General features: G+C 39.2%; 1 protein-coding gene across 5 annotated transcripts in view; it reads left to right on the top strand.

Moving 5' to 3' along the window:
* Positions 1-17,462, top strand: part of DDX42 (DEAD-box helicase 42) — a 44,563-nt gene that overhangs the window by 17,993 nt on the left and 9,108 nt on the right. For 3 of the 5 annotated variants that reach the window (XM_054670588.2, XM_001147818.8, XM_054670589.2), the window contains 8 exons: positions 5,331-5,392; positions 6,882-6,918; positions 7,761-7,910; positions 12,347-12,451; positions 13,811-13,930; positions 15,000-15,176; positions 16,099-16,227; positions 16,839-16,938. In XM_054670588.2, coding sequence (XP_054526563.1) covers positions 5,331-5,392; positions 6,882-6,918; positions 7,761-7,910; positions 12,347-12,451; positions 13,811-13,930; positions 15,000-15,176; positions 16,099-16,227; positions 16,839-16,938 — 880 coding nt within the window. The remainder of the gene's footprint in view (positions 1-5,330; positions 5,393-6,881; positions 6,919-7,760; positions 7,911-12,346; positions 12,452-13,810; positions 13,931-14,999; positions 15,177-16,098; positions 16,228-16,838; positions 16,939-17,462) is intronic. The other 2 variants (XM_063799163.1, XM_063799165.1) reach the window with 1 other exon arrangement.

The following is a 17,462-nucleotide window of genomic DNA, read 5'->3' on the forward strand; positions in this document are numbered from 1 at the left end:
CTACTTCCACTTGCCCTGTAGTACTTTTGCAATGATTGGTGGCTAGAAATTTGAACTGTAACCCATGAACATGGTAGCTCTAGACGTATATGTGTGTATGTAGTTTATTTTAATAATCTTAGCATATTCTTAAATGGAATTAATATTCAATCTAGCATTTGTTAAGTACATATTTATGTAAGGTATTAAACTTAAGGAACTTGCCAAAATTATAAATTCTGTATTCTGTAGTTTTAAATGTTATTTCTTCATCAACATTCATGACCTCCCTGTAGAAATTTAACCTCATGACCACCTCCTTGAAACTCTTCTCACTAGGCTTTTGTGATTTTGTGTTATTTTCCTTTTTCATCTTTCTGACTGTTTTCTGTTTGTTTTTGTTTTCTTGTTATTTTTATTGTGGAAAAATTTAAACACATACAAAGATAGAATAATAAAATGAACCTTCATGTACCTTTAACCAACTTTATTAGTTAACAACTTTTGGCCACTCTTGTTTTATCCAATCTCTCCCACCTCTGATTCTTTCTTTTCCTTTCTCTTTTTTCTTTCTTTCTTTCTTTTATTTTTTTGAGACAAAGTCTTGCTCTGATGTGGGCTGGCTAGAGTGTAGTAGTATGATCATGGCTCACTGCAGCCTCAAACTCCTGGGCTCAAATGATCCTCCTGCCTCAGCCTCCTGAATAGCTGAGATTGCAGGTGTGCACCACCATACCTGCTAATTTTTAAAGTTTTTATAGAGGTGAGGTCTTGCTTTGTTAACCAGGCTGGTTTTGAACTTCTAGCCTCAAGTGATCCTCTAGCCTCAGCCTCCCAAAGCGCTTGGACCACAGGCATAAGCCACTGTGCCCAATCCAATTCTGTTTTGGATTATTTTAAAATCTCAGACATATAATTTTATCCATCAGTATTTCTCTGAGAACACTCTTACAAATTACAACCACCATGTTATTGTCGCACCCAAAAAACAAATCATTAAATATCCATCTGTTATTTGTGATCCTTCTTGCCATCTTCCTCCAATTTTTCACATACAGAGGTCCTTTTACAGCTCTCTATATTGATTATTATATAGCAGATCATTAAGAATGTTCATTATTTAATTTAATTCTCAAAATAATGGTGGGAAATAGGCAGAAAAATTTATATATATATATATATATATATATATATAATTTTTTAACTGGTAACAAAACCGAGCCCCAAGATAATTCAAATCACTTGCCCCAAATCATATTGGTACTTAATGTGGCAGACCTGGAACTCAAATCTAATTTTGCTTGCTTAGTAGTCCTGAAGGTCTAGCTGTTTCCCATACATCATGCTGCCTTTCCTCTTCTCATTGGCCAAAATCTGTCAGTCTTTATAATAGCCCTTGCATTTGTTCTTTCCTTTCTGTTGCCATTGTAGCCATCCTACTTTACACTCTCGTAAATTCTCTCCCTGCTTTAGGCTCTCTGCTGTCTTATTAGGTAGTATACAGCTACAGGTTAATTAGACCAAAATATGTTTCTTTTCATGTTATTCTCCATACTTAAAAACTGTCACTTTAGATGGCTGGACATGGTGGCTCATACCTACAATCCCAGCATTTCGGGAGGCTGAGGCAGGAGGATCCCTCGAGTCTAGGAGTTCAAGATCAGCCTAGGCAGCATAGCGAGTCCCTGTCTCTACAAAAAATAAAATTTAGCCAGGCTTGGTGGCATGCTGCTGTAGTTCCAGCTACTTGGGAGGCTGAGGTTGTAGTGAGCCATGATCATGCCACTACTCAGCCTGGATGACAAAGTGAGACCCTTTCTCAACAAAATGAAACCAAAAACTATCACTTTAGACTATGTGCCGTAGCTCACACCTGTAACCCCCAGTATTTTGCGGGGCCAAGGTGGGAGAATCGCTTGAGGTTGGGCAGCATAGTGAGACCCTGTCTATAAAAAAAAAAAAAAAAAAATTTGGCCGGGCACAGTGGCTCACGGCTTACATTTGTAATCCCAGCACTTTGGGAGGCCGAGGTGGGCTGATCAACAGTTTGAGACCAGCCTGGCCAACATGGTGAAACCCCATCTCTACTAAAAATACAAAAAAAATTAGCCAGGCATGGTGGTGCACGCCTGTAATCCCTGCTACTCGGGAGGCTGAGGCAGGAGAATCGCTTGAACCTGGGAGGCAGAGGTTATAGTGAACCGAGATGGCGCCATTGCACTCCAGCCTGGGCAATAGAGTGAGACTCCATCTCAAAAAAAAAGAAAAATTGTCACTTAATTAGTTATGAAATAAAATCCTTTCAGATTCCTCAGTTACTTGTCTTGAGCCAGAATACACCTCTCCTCCAAGGAAGTAGGGAAATAAATAATCCAAGATTAATGTGTTTTTGTTTGGCCTAGACATTGCTTTTTTAAAATGTGAGCCAACATTTTTAGTATCAGGGGATCTTGTCTAATAGTTCAGACTGTTGAAAAAAGGAAGATCTGGCAATATACTAAGGCTGTGTTTTTGTGTGGCAGAAAGAGGCTATTGCTGAGCAAATGGCTGCCTACATTGGACAAGGCATGCTTTTCCTTGCTCACCATAGTTACATCAATCCCTGTTTTCTTCTTAACCTTGAGGCCACCGTTTATAGCACCATTTGTCATTTCTCTTGCACTGTAATTTTTTTCTTTTGAGACAGGATCTCTCGCCCAAGCCAGAGTGCAGTGGCACTATTACAGTCACTGTAACCTCAAATTCCTAGGCTCAAGTGATCCTCCTGCCTCAGCCTCCCAGGTAGCTGGAACTACAGGTGCACGGCACCACGCCACCACACTTGGCTAATTTTTAAAAAATATTTTTTCCCAGGCCGGTCTCAAACTCCTAGCCTCAGGCGGTCTTTCCACCTTGGCCTCTCAGAGTGCTGGAATTGCAGGTGTGGGTCTGTGCCCAGCCTCTGTATTGTAATTTTTCCTAGGGTGGAGAATTATTTTTCTGAACTTAGTTCTCTATCAGATATCAGAAAACAAGAGACTCAGGGTGATGTAAGAAAAATTAGAGTACATTTCTGTAGAAGAATATGCCTACTTATTTCCAGTTTGGTCTTTGAATTTGCCATCTTTGATTTATAACAGCTTAAGTTACTTACTGAAGAATATACACCTAATAGGTGGCAGAGCCAAAATTCACCTCCAAACCCCATATTCCTTATGCAGTATCATTCTGTATCTGAGTTCTTATAGTGTTGTGTATTTCTGCCACTTACAAACTATACAGGATACTTACCAAACACCCAGACTATTCAGGGTATACGTGTGTCTTGCAGCATAGTAGGTATTTAGTTAATATGTTAAGTGATTTACCCTAGGAGTAAAGGCAATAAATGAATTGTCATCTTTGAGATGTCTTGTATGCGTTGTTTTCTTCATCTTCTTGAGATGCGAACATTTCCTAATGGGCTATGTTTCCTAGAGAATCTGGTCTCGTTATTTCTTGAGGGATCCCTAGTGATGAATTAAAAGAAAAATTAGCTCTGATTTTCTGGGTTTAAATGTAGATTTATGGTAGTACAAACTGGCATAGCCCTTTCTGAGTGACAGTATCCGAGAATAGGCTAAATTCTTTTGCTTGGCCTTTTTTTTTTTTTTTGGAGCGGGGAATGGAGCTTCACCCTTGTTGCCCAGGCTGGAATGCAATGGCTCAGTCTCAGCTCACCACAACCTCTGCCTCCCGGGTCCCGGGTTCAAGCGATTCTCCTGCCTCAGCTTCCCGAGTAGCTGAGATTACAGGCATGTGCCACCATGCTTGGCTAATTTTGTATTTTTAGTAGAGACAGGGTTTCTCCATATTGGTCAGGCTGCCCTCGAACTCCTGACCTCAGGTGATCTGCCTGCCTTGGCCTCCCAAGGTGCTGGGATTACGGGCGTGAGCTACCGCACCCGGCCCAGATGTCAAATTTTATAGAAAGTATAAACTTTTCTAGTGCTTGAACTAGATGAAGATTTATTTTTAGCCAGTGTTCTGAAAAAGGATTTATGTAGGCTTAAACAATATGTTCTACCACTGTTGGTGACCTGTTTCTTATGTTACATTGCTTATGTCATCTTCAGTTTATAGTCTTAAATATATCTTATAGCTGGTTCAGTCCTCCGAAAAGTAGGTTGTTTGTATGCATTGCTTCTCTTTAAAACAATTTCTCTTCATCAGGAACACTTGGTTTGATAGAACACCCGATCATGCCACAGTATATATAGTGGCATTTTTAAAAATCTGAGATTGCCAGAAAAACTCACGGTGCTTTATAGTGAGAAAAAGTTGTGCAGAATGTGTATAAAGCCTTGGGAAAAATCATTTAACTCTTCTGACCTTGATTTTCAAATGTGTAATGCAAATGATTAATTTTGATCAGTGATCATCAATTTGCGGTATATAAAAATTGCCTAGGCCGGGCGCGGTGGATCACCTGAGGTCACGAGCTCGAGACCAGCCTGACCAACATGGAGAAACCCCGTCTCTACTAAAAATACAAAATTAGCTGGATGTGGTGGCTCATACCTGTAATCGCAGCTTACTCAGGAGGCTGAGGCAGGAGAATTGCTTGAACCTGGGAGGAGGAGGTTGTGGTGAGCCAAGATGGTGCCATTGCACTCCAGCCTGGGCAACGAGAGCGAAACTCCGTCTCAAAAAAAAAAAAGAAAAAGAATTGCCTATGAAAAATGTAAAAACTACACACATTTAACTCACTCCAGCCCCAAGGATTCTGATTTAGTAGATGTAGAACAGAATTTTCAGCCTTGAGACTACTGTCATTTGGCGCTGGATAATTATTTGTTGTGGGGCTTTCCTGTGTATTGTAGAATGTTTAGTAGCCATCCTCCGCCTCTAGAAACCAGTACTATCAGCTGTACCACCCCCAAAATTAAAAATGTCTCCAGACATTGCCAGATGTTGCCTAGGGGCAAAATTGTCCCAGATTGAGAGCCACCTTTCCAGAGTCAGATGTATGTGGTCTTAAGCTACACTTTGAGGAAGGCCGATCTGCCTGAATTGAAAGCACTTTATATCTGTAATTTTATCATTAACTTAAAGCAACTTAAGGTTATGTATTTGTGAAGCAAGCATTTTTGTTCATTTTTCCATGTGTGGCACATTATTACAGATAAAATTGTGCAGTCCATATATAGCCAATTTATAGAGCATTTAGTTATTTCTCTTTGAAAAATAATTGTCAAAATGCAATTTGATGGCATCAAAATGCACTTGTCAAATACATAGCTAAAGCTATTATGGCACTTGTTCCAATCTAAAAATTGTTTCTTTCAGTGTTTTTAGTTGATGTCATTCTATACAGCCTTTTGTTTCATTAGGATCAGGCAGCTAGAGACATGAAGAGGCTTGAAGAAAAGGACAAGGAAAGAAAAAACGTAAAGTAAGTTGTTTTCTTCTCCCTCACAAAGGTTACGTGAAAACTGCTAAAGTATTGCAAAGTCTATTCCCCCAAAGTTTATAGAGAAAAAATATTGACGTACACTTGTGTACTTTACTTGAAGTTATTCCTGTATCTTGAATACTTTAAGAATAGAGATGGCAACAGTCTTTGCATTTGCAATAATTAAAAAGCATTCAGTTTGGTAGAATAGTATTTGGTCTTTGACTATAAATAGTTGTTTAGTAAACACAAGGAATGAATTATAGTAGAGTTTAGGGGAGCATAATTATTAAAGTTTAGGCTCATTGTTCTGAGTTTGTCTCATAATTAATATAAAATAGGTTTATGCCTATATGGTTGATTATGAGAAGTAATGGCAACTATATCATGAAAACTATGTATAGTTGAACCTTTGAACAACACAGGTTTGAACTACGTGAGTCCACTCATGGGGATTTTTTTCAACCAACACAGGTGGAAAAATAATATTCACAGTATAAAAACCTGTGTATAAGGAGGGCTGTAATAATACCTAATTTTATTTAGCTCCGGAGTGACATTGTGCTGTAGCAGCCATAGTCAGAACTTGAAGTACTTTATTTTCTGGGAAAGAGAAGTCTCTTTGCCTTGATGAATAAACTCCTAAGGCTTTTTCTGCCAGTCATGATTGGACTTTTTTCTCCCTGTGCTTGGCAGTCAGTGCTTCAGTCCTTTACCAGGGTTTCTGTTCCATATGGAGATTTAGCTGTGGTTTTGGTATTCACTGTATGTCATATCCCCTTCCACCTGCCCTACACTGGTGGTGTTGCTTGCCGGTTGCCTTAGGAATAGCAAGCGCTCTAGGTTAGGCAGAAAGTCTGATTAGAAACAGATGGTTGTGGGAACTAAGCAACCATATTTTCTCTATAGCTCCTGAGACATACAGCAAGTGGTGATGGTCCCCTTCTCCATGTGAACTGTTTAAGCATTTTATTCCCAAACTCATAAAGGAGTTAATGTAGTTTTCACTCTGTCCCCATCCCTAAGGTAACTGCTTTTGGCTGAAAACCATTTACCCTAGAGCTAGAAACTTTGGGGACAATAAGAAGGTTGTGACTTTTCTAGTATATGCCAAATACAAGATTTTTTTTTTCTTTTTAGTATGAAATACTTTTCACAACCGCATTGTTTGTTGTATGGATTCACAAAACTAGGACCATTTGGTATCTGTCTTCAGAAAGTTTTTACGTCTGATATCCTTGTTGGTAACCGCTGTTTCTAGGGGTATCATATCATCCCATTTAAAAGAAATGCAAACTGCAGATTATAGAGTGCAGCTACACATATATATAATGGGGTGGATAGTTTATAGTGTGCTCATTGCTGCTTTGTTATTATTAGTGTTGAGAGTTCCTGTGCTGTGTGGAATTCAACACTAATCTGCTGTAAGTATGGAGCTGGGTATGTGGAACATTTGCAGGGAAGTTTGTTTCTCCGCTTGTTTTTCCAGGGGTATTCGAGATGACATTGAAGAGGAAGATGACCAAGTGAGTTCCTATGCAGTATTTCTATCTTTTATTTTTATCCACAAAGTCTATACTGGGGACAAGCTAGAGCTTGCCTTCACTCAAAATGGCCATTCCTGACATTCAGCAGGGAATGTCATTTGATTTGCTCCTTTTGTACCTGTGTGACCAATTGGTAATACATAGATTCACATGGCTTTCCCCCATATTGAAGATGGAATTTTTGATCAACTATGACATCCAAAGCAAATACGAGCTTTATTCAGCTTGCTTCTTTTTAAATCCAAAATTAATGTTTATTCTGATAAATCAAGTGGTAGAGTAGTGTGGGATCTATTGATGGCCTCTGGTAACATCTAACCTCTGTCTCTTAGTAAGTGTCCTGTTTGTGGTTCTTGTATTTCAAGCTGGAACATTAATTACTGTCCATTAGTCTCTTTTCCCCCATTGTTCAGTTGTGGAGTGATGAGAATCAGAGTGAGTGGTAGCCGTTTCCAGGTTTGTGACCTTTCTAATTAGCGTTAACTTCCAAACTTGGATTGTTAAAGCCACAGCATGTGTTCTATGGCTCTGGGCAGGGTTGATAGACACCCCACTCCAGGAAGGCTGTGGAACAGACAGATTTGTAAGTCTTCTATTAAACAAGTTGCAACATTTAATAGTACTAACTGTTTAATTCATTTCTTCTGATTGTTCTTCTGAATATTGCTATTATTAAAGGAATCATTGCTAGTAAGGATCTTGCCTTACTTGGTAGGTATGTTAACTGTGCAATTATCTGGTACACTATGTGCGCTAATTACAGGAGCAGAAACATTCTCAATTGTACTTGGGTGTGATTATGTTCTTGTGCTTTCCTGCAGGAAGCTTATTTTCGATACATGGCAGAAAACCCAACTGCTGGTGTGGTTCAGGAGGAAGAGGAAGACAATCTAGAATATGATAGTGACGGAAATCCAATTGCACCTACCAAAAAAATCATTGATCCTCTTCCCCCCATTGATCATTCAGAGGTATGGTGTTTCTTGCTGAATTTTACTCTTGTTTCAAGCTGATGCTTTACTTCAGCTTTAACATTTAGATTTTCTCAGTAGTGGAATACTCTTACATCATGAGCGTATGCATCTTGTCTTCTCTACTAAGTGGTTGAGCCACAAATTCCATGAGGCTTTATAGCCTATCTTGTTCAAAAGTATAACCAAATCACTTACATTTGACTTTAGAATTAAAACATTTTTTTCAAGTAATTGTACTTGTTTTTTTCAGAACCAATATTTCTTTCTTTTCTTTCTTTCTTTTCTTTCCTTCCTTCCTTTCTTTCTTTCTTTTTCTTTTCTTCTTTCTTTCTCCCTTTCTCTTTCTTTTTTTCCTTTTTTTCCTCTCTTCTTTCTTTCTTCTCTTCTCTTCTCTTTCTTCTCTTTTATTTTCTTTCTTCTTTTTCTCTCTCTCTCTCTCTCTGTCTCTCTGTCACCCAGGCTGGAGTGCAGTGGCACAGTCTCGGCTCTCTGCAACGCTGACTCCTGGGTTCAAGCAATTCTGCCTGCCTCAGCCTCCTGAGTAACTGGGATTACAGGTGCCCACTACCATGCCTGGCTAATTTTTTAAAAATATTTTTGGTAGAGATGGGGTTTTGCCATGTTGGCCAGGCTGGTCTTGAGCTCCTGACCTCAGGTGATCCCCCTGCCTCGGCCTCCCAAAGCGCTGGGATTACAGGTGTGAGCCACCGCACCCAGCCGTGACATCTTTCTTTCAAACTGGGAACGTTTTGGCCTGTGTTTACTGTTTTTGTTGTTGTTGCTATATTGCCCAGACTGGCCCCAAATCCCCTGGCTCAAGCGATCCTTTCACTTCAGCCTCCTGAGTAGCTGGGACTACAGGTGCACACCACTGTACCTGGCATGCCTTTATTTTTTTGTTTATTTTTTTTCCAGACGAAGTCTTGCTCTATTGCCCAGGCTGGAGTGCAGTGGTGCAATCTTGGCTTACTGCAGCCTCTGCTTCCCAGGTTCATTTTTAGTAGAGATGGGATTTTACCACGTTGGCCAGGCTGGTCTCGAACTCCTGACCCCAAGTGATCCACCCACCTTGGTCTCCCAAAGTGCTGGGATTACAGATGTGAGCCACTGCACCCGGTCACATTTGTTTTTTTAATTGCTATAAATTTTTACTGTTGGTCCTAGATCTGGGGCAGATGAGAGGCTGTTTCTTCACAGTGGAGCCAGTAATTACAGGATCCTTAAGGAATGAGGACATCAGTATACCCACTTGAAAAAATATCAGTGTTTCATCCAGGTTAAATATCAGCCGAGATCTCACATACACTAATGATTCTAGATCTGGAGCAGTGGTTCTCAGTGTGGACCAAGAACCCCTTTCAGGGAGCCTACAGAGTCCAAACACTTTTCATTATACCAAAATTGTTTTCCTTTGTTACTGCATCAACATTTACATTGTTGGTGTAAAAGCAGTGATAAGTAAAACTGCTGATGCCTTAGCATGAATCAAGGCAGTGGCACCAAACTGTTCTAGTAGGCATATTCTCTGTTCTCAGACCATTGCAGTTATTTAAAAAGAAAAAAAAAAAGGCCAGTTTCACTCAAGAATGCCTTGAACAGTAAAAATTATTAAAGTCGTGACCCTTGAGCTACATGTCTTTTTATTCTGTGTGATAAAATGGGAAGTACGCATAAAGCATTTCTGTTGCATACGAAAATATGATAGCCATTTCAAGGAAAAGCACTTATGTGTTTGAGTTGTAAGGTGAACTAGCTACTTTTTTTCATAGAACACCACTTTCACTGGACAAAATCAATGACATTTCAAGGAAAACAATTGAAAGTGTTTATTACCCATGATAGACATTCAAACTTTCGGCCAGACGCAATGGCTCACGCCTGTAATTTCAACACTTTGGGAGGCTGAGGCGGGTAGATCGCTTGAGCTCAGGAATTTGAGATAAACCTGGGCAACTTGGTGAAACTCCATCTAAATTTTGTTTTTTAATAACAAAATTCAGGCTGGGTATGGTGGCTCATGCCTGTAATCCCAGCACTTTGGGAGGCCGAGGCGGGTGGATCACCTGAGGTCAGCAGTTTGAGACCAGCCTGACCAACATGGAGAAACCCCATCTCTACTAAAAATACAGAATTAGCCAGGCGTGGTGGTGCATGCCTGTAATCCCAGCTACTCGGGAGAGTGAGGCAGGAGAGTCACTCAAATCCAGGAGGCAGAGGTTGCAGTGAGCCGAGATCATGCACTCCAGCCTGGGCAATAAGAACAACACTCCATCTCAAAAAAAAAAAAAATTCAAGCTTTCAAGCAAAAATTAGAATTTGGAAAACTTACATCTACCACAGTAGGCTTGACAGCTTTTCAGTACTTAACGACCATTGTGACAAAATTGATGGTGATATTAGTAACTGATTTTTAATATAATGAAATGTGTTAACATTTGGATGATCTGTATATAACCTCAGTGAACCAATATTTTCCAAATGATCAATGTATGACATTACAAAGTCAAGCATGAATAAAAGCTCAACTCAAAATACATGATAAATAAATGGATTATAATGTAACAGAGTGTGAAAACTTCAGTAATATGGTTTCAGATTACACAATGAAAATAACTTTTAGGAAATGACCATTTGTCAAGTTTTAGTGTAAAATAAAAAGTATCTGAAAAGGGCTGGGTGCGGTGGCTCATGCCTGTAATTCCAGCACTTTGGGAGGCCAAGGCGGGCAGATCACTTGAGGGCAGGAGTTTGAGACCAGCCTGGCCAACATGGTGAAACCCCTGTCTTTGGGATTGGTGGCAGGCATCAGTAATCCCAGTTACTCAGGAGGCTGAGGCAGGGGAATCACTTAAACCTTGGAGGAGGAGGTTGCAGTGAGCTGAGGTTGTGCCACTGCACTCCAGCCTGGGAGACAGAGCAAGACTCCATCTCAAAAAAAAAAAAAAAAAAAAGGTATCTGAAAAGGCTACTAAAATACTGTCCTCTCTTTTTCAACTAGGTATTTTTCCTTTTCTTTTTTTTCTTTTTTTGAGATGGAGTCCTGCTCTGTCGCCCAGGCTGGAGTGCAGTGACGCAACCTTGGCTCACTGCAACCTCCTCCTCCTCCCGGGTTCAAGAGATTCTCCTGCCTCAGCCTCCCGAGTAGCTGGGACTACAGGTGTTTGCCACTACGCCCAGCTAATTTTTGTATTTTTGGTAGAGACGGGCTTTCACCATGTTGGCCAGGCTGGTCTTGAACTCCTGACCTCAAGTGATCCATCGGCCTCAGCCTCCCAAAGTGCTGGGATTACGGGTATGAGCCACTGCTCCAGGCCTGGAGGCAAGAATTTCTTATAGGCTTAAATAAAACCAACCTATTGCAATAATTTGAATATAGTAGGAGCTATTTAAGTCGACATTAATAAAGAGATTTGTGAAAATACAACAGTGTCACTCTTCTTCCCATTTTTTTTATGTATCCAGAACTATGATTTTTTTTTAACTACCTATAGAATGCTTATATTTTTCTTAAAAAATAAGTTTAAGAACCAGGCATGGTGGTGCATGCTTGGAGTCCCAGCTACTGGAGAGGCTGAGGCAGGAGAATCACTTGAGCCCAGGAGTTTGAGTCTAGCCTGGGCAACATAGCAAGACCCTGTCTCTGAAAAAAAAAATAGTTTATAAAAAATAATTTAGCCAAATTGATAGGTGGTGATGTGCTTATGTTTTGTATACCTACTACACTAAGCTATGAAAAGAATAATAGAAGTGACTACTACTTTCTGGAATTGGAAATTCTTGGCCATACATTTTTTAAAAGTTATAAACAACTCCATGTTTTTAAACAGAATAGAACTCCCTCTAAAAGCAGAGCTATCTCCAAAATAAATATTAGGAATGTTTTTAAATGCTTAGAGCTAGGTTAAACAGCTTTATTCAAAACATATTTAAATGTTATATGGTGAAATATCTTCTCTGTCCTCTGAGGTCTTTGGCATTATAGAGAGATTCCTTAGTCTGCTTCAATGTTGTTCAAATTCGAGGTTTCCTTAAGAGTCTCTTTAGGAAGTAGGTTGGTGTTAGGCTAGGCACAGTGGCTCATGCCTGTAATCCCAGCTACTTGGGAGGCTGAGGTGGTGTGAGAATTGTTTGAACCGGGGAGGTGGAGGCTGCAGTGAGCCAGGATCGCACCACTGCACTACAGCCTGGGTGACAGAGCGAGACTGTCTCAACCAAAAAAAGAAGTAGGTTGGTGTTTATATTGAAAATAGGAACAGAAAACAAACTAGCTATACTTTTTAGGATCTAAGTTGAGAATAAATTAATTTTTTTGCTTTCTCTAGCTGGAATGGCTTTACTTGTGTAAAATTTGGAAAAGATTATTTTGCAATAAAATCAAACTTACAGAATTGACTCTTGAATTCTAGACTAACTTTGAATAATTGGACCTGCAGATTGACTATCCACCATTTGAAAAAAACTTTTACAATGAGCATGAAGAGATAACCAACCTCACTCCACAGCAGTTAATAGATCTCCGGCATAAGCTCAATCTTCGGGTAAGAATCATTAAGCTCAATATTCTTAATATTAATGTTAATTAGTCCAGATTTAGTAGTATTGGTTATCTAAACTAATAACCTTGAATTTCTTTTCTAGTGGTCTCTGAACTGTCTTTGCCAGAGTAATTATTATATCCCTTCTGTTCATGTCTCTTAATTTGATTGTTTTAGTCTTCTAGATGCTGTTTTAGGATAGGATCATTTTCTTGTTTCATATTTCAGTCAGTTTTATATGTTCTGTGCTGGATGGGCTAGTGATGAAGGGTGGGAGTCCCCATCTAAAGGAAGAGGAAACAAAATGAATAGATGTTAACATATGATATCTTAGAACATTTTGAAATGAAGATAAACTTGTCTGTCAAATTACATATAGTATGCTTTATTTTAAAAATTAGAATAAACTAATACCTTTTAAAAATATGCATGTACTAATTTCAGAATGGTTTAAACTGCCTACCAGAAAGTTTTGGGCTGCACATTGGCTACATTGGTTTAAGGTGCTGATAGATGGTAAATGAAACACACAGAAAAAATATGCTATGCTATCTACTCTAATATAGACAACTTTCTCGCCTGTGTGCACCTTATCAGTTGCTACACGATGTTTAAACTCCTGTTTTCCAGGAGGGGTGTGTATTTGTGTGTGTACACTTGTCTGTTTTCCAAGAGGTTACTCATCTCCCCAGTGACCCAAGAAAATTTTTAAGTAAAACCCCTGAAATCCTGATTGGAAATATCAACATCACCAGAGAAGCATTGAAAGGTTACCACTTTGGGGGACAAAATGGAGATTATAAGCCCCATTCTTCACCTAGGTGCAGTTTGAACAGGGCTTGACAGTGGCTGGACCATCACTAAGTGAGACTTTAATTCATCAAGCATAACTGAAAATGGAGGCAGTAGATTATATCTTGGTAGCCAGCATGTGTAGACTTGTCTTATTTGGAGCCCACTTGGAATTTTCATTTCAAGAGTAAGATACATTAATTTTTTTCTACCATCTGGTTAATACTTAATGCAAAATGGCAAAAGAACAGTTATGGCTTCCCAATTCATTGAACAATTTTTTTTCCGTTTTTTTTGTTATGAGAAAATTAATTTTGAGTTAAGAAATTTTTAATCATTTAAAATTGTATGACAATTATCTTGGGAATATTTATCATGGAGTTTTTAATATGAGGTTTATATTTGTTACCATTTGAGGTTTTGCCTTTTCATTGTATGATTTTGGCTTACAGACTTGTATTTTTACTTCATACTCCAGCTAAAATGCTAGATCCAGGTAAGTATTGTTGAACTTCAAATGCTGTTAATGTTGAAGTACAAGTCATTCTGGGGAGTTGTCTCTATCTCTAGGTCTCTGGTGCTGCACCTCCTAGACCAGGAAGTAGCTTTGCTCATTTTGGGTTTGACGAACAACTTATGCACCAGATTCGGAAATCTGAATACACACAGCCCACTCCAATACAGTGCCAGGTAAGTAAAACATAATGAAAGAAAAATAAAGTAGGGTAGTCTTTCATGACTATATTAGTTTAAAAACAAATCACAGCAGTAAAACAGTGTTTAGTGTAGAACCTTATTGATAAGGATAGAGGTATTTATCACTCTTAAGAAGTCACTAAATGGCTGACAAATATTCTTTTGTATCTGATACGTATGTTGAAAATATGATATGAAGAAAATAATTTATTAGGCCTAAACCTAACCAAAAAGGTTCGTATATAGACAAATTTAGCACTGTCAATGACTAGAATTCCTTTGTTCGTCACTTGAAAATTCTCATTCATTACTGAAAGTTTTAGCTTCTTTTTCCCATTTATATATGGGATTTATTTATTCTTATGCAGAAAATTCTCATTTTCTGTATATGAATGAGATAGTCTGTACCTTCTTAAGGGGGGAAAATTTTTAAAATTTTAGCAACCCTTCATTATAAATTGCAATTTTTCTGTTTTGTTTTTGTTTTTGTTTTTTTTGGGGACAGAGTCTCACTCTGTTGTCCAAGCTGGAGTGCAGTGGCGCAATCTTGGCTCACTGCAATCTCTGCCTCCCAGGTTCAAGCAATTCTCCTGCCTCGGCCTCCCAAGTAGGTGGGATTACAGGCGCACGCCAGCACACCTGGCTAATTTTTTGTATTTTAGTTGAGATAGGGTTTCACCGTGTTGCCCAGGCTGGTCTCAAGCTCCTGAGCTCAGGGAACCTGCCCACCTCGGCCTCCCAAAGTGCTGGGATTACAGGCGTGAGCCACTGCCCGGCCTTGATTTTTCATTTCTGTATTTTAAACAAAATGGAGTTGTTTCTGTTCTGTAAGTCGTGGCCGATATCCACGTAATGAGAATGATGTCATTTCCTATAAATCAAGAAGTTAATGAGAATGTTGGATATTGATATTTCTATTTCACAACCAGTATGCATAGCACCGGGTATGTTTTGTTCCATTGCAAATAAAAATGTTAGTAGTCATTTATCATTCCCCAGGATTTGCTTCAGTACATCTTTAGAATTGAAATTTTAGAGTGGTTATATTTTACTTTTTCTCCAGGGTGTGCCTGTGGCATTAAGTGGTAGAGACATGATTGGTATTGCCAAAACAGGTAGTGGGAAAACTGCAGCCTTCATTTGGCCCATGTTGATTCATATAATGGACCAGAAGGAGTTGGAACCAGGTGATGGACCAATTGCAGTGATTGTGTGTCCTACCAGGGAGCTTTGCCAGCAGGTATGTGCTTTCTATAGAATGCCTCCTTCCATATGTGGACTAGCAAGGGACCAGCCAGTCAAGTGAGATAGAATGACCAGGAAACTTTTTTTTTAAATTGTGATAAGATACACACAAAATTGATTATCTTAACCATTTTTAATGTACAGTTTAGTGGCATTAAGTATATTCACAGTGTTGTGCTACCAGGAAACTTTTGGAAAGTATTATGTGTTAAATATTTTCTATATAACCAAATACATATTTTCCTCTAAAAACTACTGTTTTTATTTATTTTTATTTATTTGCTTTTTTTGAGACAGAGTCTCACTCTTTTGCCCAGGCTGGAGTGCAGTGGTGTGATCTCAGCTCACTGCAACCTCCACCTCCCAGTTTCAAGCAATTCTCCTGCCTCAGCCGAGAGGCTGGGATCACGGGCACACGCCACCACACCTGGCTAATTTTTTTATTTTTAGTAGAGACGGGGTTTCACCATGTTGGCCAGGCTGGTCTCAAACTCCTGACCTCAAGTGATCTGCTTGCCTTGGCCTCCCACAGTGCTGGGATTACAGGTGTGAGCCACTGTGCCCGGCCAGAACTACTTTTTTTAAGAGGAAAAGCCTATTGTGATATGGGGATTGTTTGTATTATAAGCTGACAGTTTTTCTGTAGGATGAATTCATTTTATCTTGGTAGAAAAGCAGTGACAGGATCAGGAAGAGAAGGGGGTAAAATGAATAAAAGAAGATTTTAGATAATCTGTTGAGATGCAATAATGGTATTCCATTCATTTATACCTTTATGAATAAAATCGTGATTTTAAAGTATGTTCTAGGTTTCGATTTTTTATGACATCACATTCTGTTTTTCAGAACTTCGTTTGGGTTGTGACAGGTATTTGTTAGTGTCACAGTTTGTTAATATATTATTCACAACTTTGTAGATCCATGCAGAATGTAAGCGGTTTGGAAAAGCATATAATCTTCGATCAGTGGCCGTATATGGAGGAGGGAGTATGTGGGAGCAGGCCAAGGCCCTTCAGGAGGGGGCAGAGATTGTTGTGTGTACCCCAGTAAGTATGCCTTGTGTTTAAATGGCTTCTCAGCCTCCCTCGGTATGGAAAACATGATTAGTTTTGCAGAGAATTTCCCCTAAAGTGTGGTAAAAGCAGGGTTGAAAATATTCTGATGAACGGCAGGCTGTGGTTTTAATTTTGATTGGTGGCTAAATTAGCAGTTCAGTGAGAGTCTCTGTGACATATAGGCTAGTAGCTACAAATTCCCCTCTATGTCAAATAGTTTTTCTTATACTCTCCCACAAAATGATTGCCAAGTTCATCAAGAATCAGAAAGATACATATGGTCAGAATAGCCTAGAAGAGTGTAGTTTAAACATTGAAACCTGTCATTATGCTTTAAATCAGGTCACTTTAGAATGCCTCAAAAACTGCTTCTGGCCACTTTCCCACAGAATTTAAATCACAGTGTAAATGAAGATGCCGATTGAGTTTTCAAAATTTCTGTTCCTTTGAGCTAAGTAGTGCATAAGGTATGTGGCTGTTGGACCAGTATCTATTACAGTCTGAGACTAGAGAATTAGCACTTTTGCCAGGAGTGCAACTGCTTAGAAAGTCCCTGTGAATGCCTTTAATTATACTTACTGTTCATTTTGTTGATCTTATAGGGTCGACTGATAGATCATGTGAAAAAGAAAGCTACCAATCTTCAAAGAGTCTCTTACCTTGTGTTTGATGAAGCAGATCGAATGTTTGACATGGGATTTGGTATGCCTTGAATACCAGTTTCTTCTGTCCCCATCCTCATGATACTAGTTTTTTTCCCATGTCTTTCTAGACTGTTTTTTCAGCATGAGAGAAGCTAAAAATACTCCTGGATGGGGTTAGACTATAGAAATATAGCTAAGATGAACATTTTTAGGAGTTTTCTCTGGAAAAGTATGTTAGGTTTTATTGGGTTGAGGAAATTTCAAAGTGCCTTTGTATATAAGGGGAATATTTTCTCTGTCTTCATTTTTATCCATATGCCTTTGATCGTAGAGGTTAAGGTCTGTGTTCTTGGGTAGATGAATGTCAGATCATTCGAGGCCCTTTGCTTTCCTATCCTCGTAGCTGTCTTTACTGATTGGAACACTGCTAGACCTAGCCCAGTTGGATGGAGGGAAAATTTTTCACTTTTATGCTGAATGATATGTTTAGGAGCTTCTTTTTTCTTGAGACAGAGTTTTGCTTTTGTTGCCCAGGCTGCAGTGCAGTGGTGCGATCTCACTGCAACTTCCTCCTTCCAGTTT

This window comes from Pan troglodytes, chromosome 19 (genome assembly GCF_028858775.2).
Source record: "Pan troglodytes isolate AG18354 chromosome 19, NHGRI_mPanTro3-v2.0_pri, whole genome shotgun sequence".
Taxonomy (NCBI): Eukaryota; Metazoa; Chordata; class Mammalia; order Primates; family Hominidae; genus Pan; species Pan troglodytes.